The sequence below is a fragment of the Ambystoma mexicanum genome, chromosome 8 (genome assembly GCF_040938575.1).
Source record: "Ambystoma mexicanum isolate Mex_15411 chromosome 8, UKY_AmexF1_1, whole genome shotgun sequence".
Lineage (NCBI taxonomy): Eukaryota > Metazoa > Chordata > Amphibia > Caudata > Ambystomatidae > Ambystoma > Ambystoma mexicanum.
The window spans coordinates 650570250-650581735 of record NC_090929.1 but is presented as its reverse complement, the minus strand read 5'-3'; the positions used below and the strand labels follow the sequence as shown (position 1 = coordinate 650581735).

The window sequence follows — 11486 nt, the reverse complement described above, 5'->3', positions numbered from 1 at the left end:
AATATAATGACAGACATCGAAGATATAAATGAACAGCATGTACTTAATCAATACTATCCGGATCTAGGATAATAGCTGGCCAGTAAAATACCTTAAAGTTTTTGCATTGAAGCTACAATGCGCAGACTGTCATGCACAACGGGCTGACAACGCAGATTCTCGGATGTGAGGCTCAGAAGTGTCAATCAGAATGAAAAGTGGCTCGGGCGTCAAGAGGCTAAATGCAATTGTTCACGGCAAGCCCAAGTATACGAGTGGAAGTCTGTAAAAGATGAGGCAAAAAATTAACCCGGCTCGAGGGTAAGTTCATAAGTCACAGTAGTATCCCAGGAGGATAGAAGATAAACTGCTGTAAGCGCTTACCTGCATGGGGGGAGACAGTTCAGAACGACTGCTGCCGCCGGTCAACGCGTCCTACCAATGCAACTACGGAAACGGCGCGAGTTCTAAGGGATCTTGTTTATGGGCATGGAAATAGAAAAGGGACTGATAAAGTCACCTCAAAGGTCGGCCATCTTAGAATGGACTATGTGATCAATGGTTGAACCTTCAATGATTAACTAAAACGTAACAAAAAGTGATATTGTATGGATATAATAAGAATAGGGTAGAAGGGGTCTGAAAGGATGGTCCAGGAAGGTGTGACCTAAGTACAATTCAAATAGCGATGTAGAAAATACTACAGAGTGAGGGGAAAACTACCCAATAAAGATAAGGATAGGTGAGGATGTGTCACTGTAATACGGTACGTCGGAATGAAAGGAACTTCACCCACCAGAAACCCAATGAGAGGGTATTTTAATAGCTCACAAGGCTAATCTGCATAATATCTGACTTAAAGATTGACAAAATAGACACGATTTTAGTACATGGAATACCATATGAAGTATAACACAAAGAATTCTTTGTATATATGCATATATACATTCAGTTCAACCTTTGGTAGAGCATATATCAAAGGGATATCAAGGAAACCATACAAATCAATACACAATTCAATCAAATGTTACTTATTAACAGGTAAAATTTCCAAAAAGAATGAACTCAGCATGGTTTGGTCATTACAAAAATCATCATGCTAGTACTGAAGGTCTAATATTCCCTGTTCACAGGAAACAGTTTAGGGTAAAGTCTTCATTAAGGCCGCAAGGTTGTAGGGAGCCCATTCTGTCAATCCAATAGGCCTCTCTCTGTAGTAGAAGGGTTTGAAAATCAGTGCCCCTTGTCGGGTGTTTGACGACTTCAAGTATCTGAAATTTGATTTGGGCAATAGAATGTTTCTCGGAATTAAAGTGCCGGGCTACTGGTGAGTATTGGTTCTTACATCGTATATTTGATTTGTGTTCTGTTAATCTTAATTTTATGGGTCTTTTTGTCTGGCCAATATACACCTTTCCACAGGGACATTTCAGCAAGTATATCACAACTGATGATAAACAGGTGGAGTAATCTCTAAGTTTAATTTTTTGTCCAGTTCTCGGGTGGGTTACCACATCACCTTTAATAACGTTGTTACAGTGTGTGCATCCCAAACAAGGGAAGGTGCCTAACTTTTTGGTAGTTAAAAAAAGTTGCTTGTCCTTAGGTATTTTCTCTGCCTTTACTAATTTATCTCTGATATTTCTGCCCCTTTTGTAACACATCATCGGTGGGGTCGGGAATAGTTTCAGTAGAGTCTGGTCATTATGAAGGATGTTCCAATGTTTCTTTATACTCCTTGAGATCTGAAAACTCTGTCTTGAGAATTTCGATATGAATAACAATGGGGTGTCCTTTCCACTGGGTTTTGTTTTTAACAAATCGGTGCGTGTAATCTCTGACGCTCTGTTTTTAGCAACTTCTAAAACATCTGGAGGGTAACCTCTGTTCTGAAATGTATTCACAAGGTTGTTACATTCTTGTGTTAGAATTTCTGGATCGGAAATAATCCTCTTGAGTCTTAAGATTTGGCTGTATGGTAAGCTTTGAAGCATAGCTCTAGGATGGAAGCTAGAGTAGTGCAACAGATTATTTGCGTCTGTTGGTTTGTGGTATATGGATGTTGTAACTACGTTGTTACTAATTCTCAAATTAACATCCAAGAAGGGAAGGTATGGGTTACCGATTTCCATGGTGAACTTGATTCGAGGGTGCACTGAGTTGATGTATTCAAAAAATAGGTCCAATTCTTCATGTGTATCACACCATAAACCGAAAATGTCATCTATGAATCTCTCCCATGTCAGGATGTAAAGGGACCATGTGGGGTGTTCCAAGACATTTTGGCTTTCAAACTGAAACATAAATGTATTTGCATAGACAGGTGCCATCAATGATCCCATCGAGGTCCCGGAGGTCTGCAAGAAGTATTTGCCCTGAGACCTGAAATAACTCTTGAATAGGATAAGGTTGAGCAACTCCAAAACAAATTGTGGGTTGCCCTGAATCTCTGGGTTGTTAAGTAATAGCCATTCAACAGACTTTACCCTAAACTGTTTCCTCTGAACAGGGAATATTAGACCTTCAGTACTAGCGTGATGATTTTTGTAATGACCAAACCATGCTGACTTCATTCTTTTTGGAAATTGTACCTGTTACTAAGTAACATTTGATTGAATTTTGTAATGATTTGTATGATTTCCTTGATATCCCTTTGATATATGCTCTACCAAAGGTTGAACTGAATGTATATATGCATATATACAAAGAATTCTTTGTGTTATACTTCATATGGTATTCCATGTACTAAAATCGTATCTATTTTGTAAATCTTTAAGTCAGATATTATGCAGATTAGCCTTGTGAGCTATTAAAATACCCTCTCATTGGGGTTCTGGTGGGTGAAGTTCCTTTCATTCCGACGTTCCGTATTACAGTGACACATCCTCAACTATCCTTATCTTTATTGGGTAGTTTTTCCCTCACTCTGTAGTATTTTGTACATCGCTATTTGAATTTTACTTAGGTCACACCTTTGTGGACCATCCTTTTAGACCCCTTCTGCCCTATTCTTATTATATCCATACAATATCACTTTTTGTTACGTTTTAGTTAATCATTGAAGGTTCAACCATTGATCACATAGTCCATTCTAAGATGGCCGACCTTTGAGGTGACTTTATCAGTCCCTTTTCCATTTCCATGCCCGTAAACAAGATCCCTTAGAACTCGCGCCGTTTCCATAGTTGCATTGGTAGGACGCGTTGACAGGCGGCAGCAGTCGTTCTGAACTGTCTCCCCCCATGCAGGTAAGCGCTTACAGCAGTTTATCTTCTATCCTCCTGGGATACTACTTTGCCTTATGAACTGAGCCGGGTTAATTTTTCGCCTCATCTTTTACAGACTTCCACTCGTATACTTGGGCTTGCCGTGAACAATTGCATTTAGCCTCTTGACGCCCAAGCCACTTTTCATTCTGATTGACACTTTCTGAGCCGCACATCCGAGAATCTGCGTTGTCAGCCCGTTGTGCATGACAGTCTGCGCATTGTAGCTTCAATGCAAAAACTTTAGGGTATTTTACTGGCCAGCTATTATCCTAGATTCGGATAGTATTGATTAAGTACATGCTGTTCATTTATATCTTCGATGTCTGTCATTATATTTTCTAGAGTTTTGTGCCTATCTATGTTGATCGCTGATCAGAATTGCATAGTTTTACGCGTGAATGATCCCGAGACCATCTGACTTTCACGTTCTTTGAATATTGGGTTTTTCCCATTTGCTACCTTTTTCCTGCGCTTTTCACAGGTATAATATTCTAACAAGTGCTAATTGTTGAATGATCATTTAATTCCGTGTTCTTTAGACTTACATGTTTTTATATGTCTGCGTCTCCTTTGACTGTAGTGATTTAACTTACCCGCGGAGGGTCTACACATTGCCTGATTCACTATCCACGATCCTATTTGTACCCGGTGTTCTTGAACACACTGCTCTCTGGTAATTCACTTTACTCAGATGTATTCTTCTATATTGTTCCTCGTATGGTTTCTTATACCAAACTTTCTTCTTTTAAACACTTTGAGTTACTAGCCTTCCCACAGTTATCGAATCGTCGGTTTGAACCTCCCCACATCACCCAGAATTGAAACATGAATGAATGTGCCCTGTGGATACAGGGTTGATTGCATTTACTTCAGTATGCTTATATTCAAACAATGACACTGATTTTGCTAACAGATGACATCGAAATGTGCAGTATGAATAATATGAACTATTCTAAGGTAAAATACGTGTACAAATGTTCTCCCCTTTTTCTCTTTTTTGCATTAAGAATTCAATTTTGGCCATATGAAGAAGAGGAAAGTATCCTCGAAACCCGTCACCACATGAATTGGATTCCACTATCTCCTCAAATGTGTTGTGACCTATTGTTGCACTGTTTGCTTCTTGAATTTGTAATGTTTCTCCTTTTGAAATAATATGCATTTGATATTCAAGATATACATTTTACCCTAAAAGCACACAACTGAGTTTCCTGGTTTACATTTTCTTTGTATTAACATCAAAATACAGTAGTGGACTTTGTCCAAACATCTGAAAGTGTGCAGGGGATGGGAGGGTTCACTTGTTGAATCCTCATCCTATTTGTCTCTGATCTGCATTGGTGCCGCACGTGTCCAGCGTGGCGCTACCGGAGTCTGTATTTTTTTTTGTTTCCCCCAACCCCTTTTCACTGGGTCGTCGGGGTTAGGTGGCGTTCACCCGTCTAGTGGCCAACGTGACGAGAGTGACGAGCCCCGCCTCGGCTGCAACGCAATAAGGAATCTGAACACGTTCGTATACTTAGTCTTAGACACTGACTGGGCTCGTGCTCCTTCCGCCTCCTCTTACGCACATGTCATGACCTATGCGCCATGACGTGTCCTTCCCCGTCCCTCGCATCTAGGATGCCAGTGACACAACACAGAAAACAAAAGGCCACGTTTTTTTGGGCCACAACTGTTTCCTTGATTGTACGGTTACGGCGTACATACTTCGCTTGGTTTCTGCAGCGTTTTGCTATGTGGGAAATGTAATCATAACACATCTATTTAGCTTGTAGTATGGCGGCCGGAAATGACTTCGTTTGGCCACCTGGCTGCACATTATCATAGGAGCGCTCTAGTTCTTTAGGAGGGTTCTGCGGGCTTGCTCTCAGGCGCTCACAGGGCACCCTGATTTCCCTGTAGTCTTCGTGAGCGGGGTCCTAGCGCAGCAGCGTGCGTACTTGTGACTTCGGCAAAGTGAGCTTTAGTAAAAGGTGGGGAAGAACGAAGAGCGGAGCCTGAATTCAAGTTGAAGAATTAGCGTCCCTTCGCGAGCAGCGCAATGCCGAAGTCCAGGCGAGACAAGAAGGGTGAGGGCATACTGGTTTTTAATAGGTTCTAAGAGTTTATCATAAGGTCCAGCAGTCACGTTAATCAAACTCAGACGAACTCCTCTCCGCATCACATGCCCTACCAAGAAACCCCATACCTCGGCACTTTTGAATGTGCCACAAACTGAGAATTGTCAACTAGTTATGTTATATTAATTAATGGTCATGGTGCTCTAACATAAATTACTGCTCATATCACCTAGACTGTACAATAATATTTTATTAAAATGCTATTCCCTATGTTGTCAAGATGAACTGGAGGCAGAACTTGAATCGTTTTCTGGTGTACTGTGAAGTAAGCTGGCTACCGTTCCGAATGCTTACCTATAGACACAGGGGCACATCGGAAGAAGTCTGGTGTGTTTCTTTTCACGCTGTTTCATTCGCGCCCCTCTTTTCTCCACGTATCCTCCTTGCTTTGTAATATAAAGGGCATTTTAAAACCCGGACAGCACACGCAAAATAAAACTGTATTTGTCTGTTGTGCATGAAGGCTACTGACCTACTGGATTTTTCGATGTCCTGGGATTTCTGAAGCCCTATGCTGCATGAGACCTGTAGCTGCCTTTCACCTCCCAATTTGTATAAGTATTGACACCTTAAACGATATTGCACAAAAGGAAATTACAAGTAGTGACATTAAAAGAAGTTGCCAAGAGACCCATAACTTTGTGGTGTGCAATATAGGAGTTGTCACTAATCTGTACGGAGCAACTCTGTATAATTCAGTAAACCGTGAGGTTTTTATTTTAAATAGCGAAACTGAATAATTACTAGAGGCTCCCAATTTTGTCAGGTAAGACTCGGTGAGAAATGGTTGTCCGATATCGCACACTTGGGTGAAGTAAGGGGTCTGACCCCTGTGGCTCACCATATGTTTTGGACTGCAGCTCCCAGTGCGTTCACTGTACTGACTGGGGCTGACGGGAGCTTAAGTCCAACCTATCTGAAGACCGAAAGGGTGCTAAACCCTTAAAGTGGTGAAACCAGGATTTGGGCCCAATTTCTGGTTTAAGCACTTGATTACTTGCATATCTTGCCAGCTTTAGTTCATGTGAATATCTGTTAAGCGTTGAGATTCAATAACTTATAATACCTAGTTTTATAGATATTCCTTCTTGAAACGTAGACAAATCACATAATAAACATAAATGACAGAAACATGTCAGGGAAATGGTTTCAGCTTTGGTTTCCTCCTATCCCGAATGGAAGACTACAGTAGTAGCAGCTCATGCAAAGTAATGTGTGCCTAAACAAATGTCTTTTGAATAAAAAAAAATGTAAATGTATAAGCTAACATTTAGACACGGCTCAAGAAAATGTAATGCCTGGTAAGGTTAGCTGGCGGTTGTCATTTCAAAAAGCCTACAGTTTTATATGCCCCTACCATTTATTATTAAGTACGCCATTCGAAACTCTTGGGGTGCATTAGTCCATCTCAAGGTACCCCATATTGCTGAGTTTAGGCCATCTACCTATGCTCCCTCCCATTGTCATGCTTCACTGACACAAAGCAAGACCCTGGGGAGCTGCTGTGTGGCCCTGTTTTTGAAATGTTACATGGAAAAGTCTGAGCTACAAACACTGGGAAGGCTTTGCATAGCTAATTTTGCAAAAGAGAAGCAAAGGCAGAACTTTACCTCAAACAGGTTTTGTAGGCTACAACTTATTACATTTTGACAGTCCCACGCAATACGTAATGGTTGTCCACCCTTTTAAGGAATTTAGGTTTATCTTGAGAAATTAGACTTTATCTCCGAGATTGGTCCACAATTGCACCCTACTAAACTTTGTAGTCAATTAGCGTAAATGACATCACTTCTCAGCACACCACTTCCCGCTACACCAAATGCAACTGACATAGCGGGGAGATCCCCATTGGTCACCGCCACCTCCTTTGGCCAGTATATCACAAACACATCATGCAATAAAATACAACTTTTGTAAGGTTATTTGCAATATACAAGGTCAGGTTTTTTTGGAGCACACCATAAAAATGGGACGGTCCCAGCCACACATTACAATCAGGTAAGGGTGAACCGTGCCACCTATCTGCCAAAGGCTCAAGCTGACTACGCTTCTGGTTACTACCAGTAAAACACTGGTTACTACCAGTGGGACACTTTGGAGCACTGACAAGGAGTTTGTTGGCATAAGGCCCTAAAAGGGGAGTGTTCCATGTACTCTATATGATCTGTACACCTGTTCCATCCACTTCATCCGCCCCCCCGGTTCGTCCGTTCCACCCACATCATCTATTCTATCAACCTCATCCGTTCCACCCACTTCATCCATTCCGCCCATTTCAGCTGTTCTATTGGCGTCATCCGTTGACACATTTCATCCCTTCCGCATGCTTCGTCCTTTCCTCACAAGTCATCCGCTCCACACGCTTCATCCGTTCTACACGCTCTGCACACTCTTCATCCTTTCCGTGCACTTCATCCGCTCCACCCGCTACGCACACTCTTCGTCCTTTCCTCTCATGTCATCCGCTCCGCTCCACACTCCATCTGTTCCACACTCTTCATCCGCTCTATATTTATCATCCATTCTACACTCTTCATCCCTTCCACCCACTTTATCCGTTCTACCTACGTCCCATGCACTACAACCATCTCATGCACTTGACTCATCTATTTCGTTCATTCCATGCCATCAATCCGTTCCATGCACTTTATCTATTCCGTGCACTGCGTCCGTATCATGTACTTGTCGTTAACATCCTTTCGTCCACTTCAGTTTTCTCATCCCTTTCATTTATTTCATCCATTACATCCATTTCCTTAATTTCAGCTACTTCACTGCTTTCATCCAAATTATTCCTATCGTCCACTTCATTACTTTCATCCGTTTCGTTTATTTCATCCATTTCCTTAATTTCAACTAATTCACTACTTTCCACTTCATTCGTTCTATTCAGTTTATCTGTTTACATTTACGTTAGCGCTTATTAGTTTTCGATTTCTCACTCGGATCATGATGCTGGATTGTTATTTATGATATAGCGGCTTTGGGCTAAGGTAATTGAGTTGCTGTTATCTAGTTTGAGTCAAGTCGATTTTGGGGGAAGAGCCATGTTTTCAGTAGTTTGCGGAATGACATGAGATCCTCGGTGAGTCGGATGTGGGGTGGAAGTGCGTTCCATAGAGCGGGGGCCAGGGCTGAGAATGATGGTCCACCTAACGTGAATGAGTTAGTTTTTGGTATGACTAGGAGGCCGGCAGAGCTTGATCTTAAGGTACGTGGAGGATGATGGGGTTTTAGATTTTCTTGAAGATATTGAGGTCCGGTTTTATGCATTGTTTGGTGAGATGCCGATGAGAGCATTGCTCGGAGAGAGAATGAATGGCTGATCACCCATAGTGCATCATCTGTAGGAAAAAATTGAGTGCAGGAGCTGCTGGAAAAAGGGACCTACTCCCAGCATCTCCCTCCTTATATGCGTCCCCCAGGAACATGCCCTGGAGTGCGCCACTTCCACCTACACTGGGGAGGAAGAGTAGAGTTTGACCACCCCCCAGAAGGTGGTGGCCAGAGGGGACAGCCCGTTATGTAGGCTCTCTCTAGCGCCCCATGCGGGGGCTGGTCCGCCTCTGAATCCACGCCATGAACTGATTGAGGTCTCATCAAAAATGCACATTGAAAAAGACACAAGCACAGAGAAGAACGAGCAAACAGTTCAACTGACAGAGAGACAGCCCCAGGTGCTGTAACGATCCATTCACTGCAACAACAATTACAGCTGCCCATGCAAACGGACATCATCCAGCTTCAGACTGCGGAACACCCAGGCCATCAGTGCAATGCGCTCCCACACAAGGACAATTTTGTTACCTGTTCTAGGGCTGTGTGGTGGTCATGTTTCCAATCCGGCATCTTCACAATACCAGAAAGCCCGCACATGAACTGGAACACCGCCTCTGATTGATGTTAAAAGGCCAATGCTGAGACCTGGTGGACCCTCATGTTGGAAAGGGACGGTGCTTAAGTCTTGACTCACCTGTAACTCATCCAAGGGGAGCAAAAGGACACCAGCGGTTTACCCTGGGAACCAGGTGAGGGAGGAAGCCAATGGAGAGGTTAGTGAGAGGATTAAAGGGAGTGCATGAAGCTGTTATTCAGGTGAGTTCATGGAGGCAGACTGAGGGAGGACAGTGAAAAAGAGCAAGAAAAAGAATTGCTGAAACAGTCTGCAAGGTGAGGTGTTTGTTGGTGAGAGAAAGAGTCGTACTTGTCTGTAAGTGAGTTTGAATGGTGTGAGACAGATTAATAGAGTTTATGTTAAAGGTTTTTTAAACCGTGCACTGTCACCACCTGCATGGTCCCTTAGTACTCTGGCGGATCTGTAAGGTAAGAGGGTAAGGGATTCTAAGTTAGTAGGACTGAGGGAGAGAACGAGCAAGGGAGCTGTGATGTTCTGTTGGCAGCTTCAGTTTGGCTTACACTGTTTGCTGAGTGTAGGTGTTTTTTTGGTTAGTTGCCGTCTTGTACTGTTGTGCGAGACTGTGTGGTTTGTTTCGTCGTTGCAGCGTGTGAAGTGTGAGTGGTTTGGTGTGCTGTAGATATGTGGTTGTTTAGTTGAGCGTTTGAGAGGTGTATGCAGAAGGCTGAGTTTAAAAAATAAAAATCTTTGAGGTTTTTTTTTTTTTAGTGTTGTTGGTTAGTGGCGGTACCCTATCCTACCCCTTGTTTTGATTGACTGTTGCCCGTGTCCCCCTCCTGTCATATATTCTGGTCCGCTACACTTATGACTCCTATGTTATGTGCAGATCACTTGGTCCTCACTGGGCTATCCAAGGGTAGTATCTTTCCACCCCCTGCGTTCAGACCAAGTGCCGCCCCTCCCTTCCCTCCTAGCTCAGCAACCACCACCCCCACGGGTTCCTCCAGAGTGTGTGCACTTCCTGTGCCCTGCACTCCATACGTTCCAATATCTGGATGTGCTCCTCTCCGCGTGTATTCCTCCAAGGCTCTCATGTCAGTGGTCCAAACTAGGTCCGACCCATCTCCCTCCCCCAAGAAAAATGGGGGTGGTTTGCCACCGACTTTCACATCCTGCGACCTTAATGTTAAATTCTCGTAATATTAATGGATGTCGCATTTTGCAGGAGAGATAGAGGTACACACCCCCACCTCTAAAATGAAATTATATAGTGTTGGAACTCTCCTTCGTACAAATGCGCCAGATTTGGTCATATGGTATCTCCAAAGTTAAGGTTTATTAACAAAGTTAATGTTAGCCCTTCATGGTAACACGTGTTTCGGCAACACAATAGTACCTTTTTCAAACCTGGGCTGTTAGGTAAGTGACCAATTAAACACGATACGTTATGCAATAACATCATAAATGATCAGTGTAAAAATAATATCAATGAACATTGCATTCAGCATTATGTCAACATAAATATTGTTAATATCTCAAATTTGTTGAAAGACAGATGACAAGGGATGGGTGAAGGGGAGGATACATGTGGTAAAAGATGAGCACAGAAAAAAAGAAAAAATGATACATGAGAAATATTATATTTAACTGCTCATTGTTTCAAATACTTTTATATATGTGGTAGATTGTGAAAAGGTCAATTGTGACCCTTTAAATTCGGTCAATTGTTCATTCGAACAATTGTAAACAATCAATTTGGGTAATGCCTCTATTATATCTGCTTGACTATGAATTGTGTGTCAACGACGACACAGGGTACCAATGACTAAACCCAAAGATGCAAAAAACGCAAATAAAACACCATTCACTCTTTTAATATAAAGGGGTTACCTGTTTACTTGATAACGTGTGCTGGATATATTGCCATCTGTTCTAAACGTAGTAACCGGGTTAAATCCCTGAAGAAAGAAATAGTTCTATTTACCCATTGCTATACATGATTTATTACTAGTATGGTAGGATTAATTGGCGGCATTTTGTGCATGCTCATTTCCCTTATGGAAATTGCATGAACTTTTACAAGCTCTTATGAATGGTTAACCTTGCGTGCTCTTCTTTACGGGGCTAGCGCTCTTGCTGCGTTAATGCATTTGCATTAGGTCAAATCACCGTCATAGTGCCGGCTGTTTGTTTATCTTCGTAGCTAAACACCTCCGCGCGTGTGCTCGTTTGTGCGTTGTAAGAAATGCGCGATCCTCT

General features: G+C 42.4%; 1 protein-coding gene across 1 annotated transcript in view; it reads left to right on the top strand.

The window, feature by feature from the left end:
* Window positions 1-4891: 4891 nt before the first annotated feature.
* The window catches only part of MRTO4 (MRT4 homolog, ribosome maturation factor), a 72786-nt gene continuing 66191 nt past the window's right edge, over window positions 4892-11486 (top strand). The window contains exon 1 of the mRNA XM_069610396.1: window positions 4892-5320. Within this exon, the coding sequence (XP_069466497.1) occupies window positions 5293-5320 (28 nt within the window). The 5' untranslated portion in view covers window positions 4892-5292. The remainder of the gene's footprint in view (window positions 5321-11486) is intronic.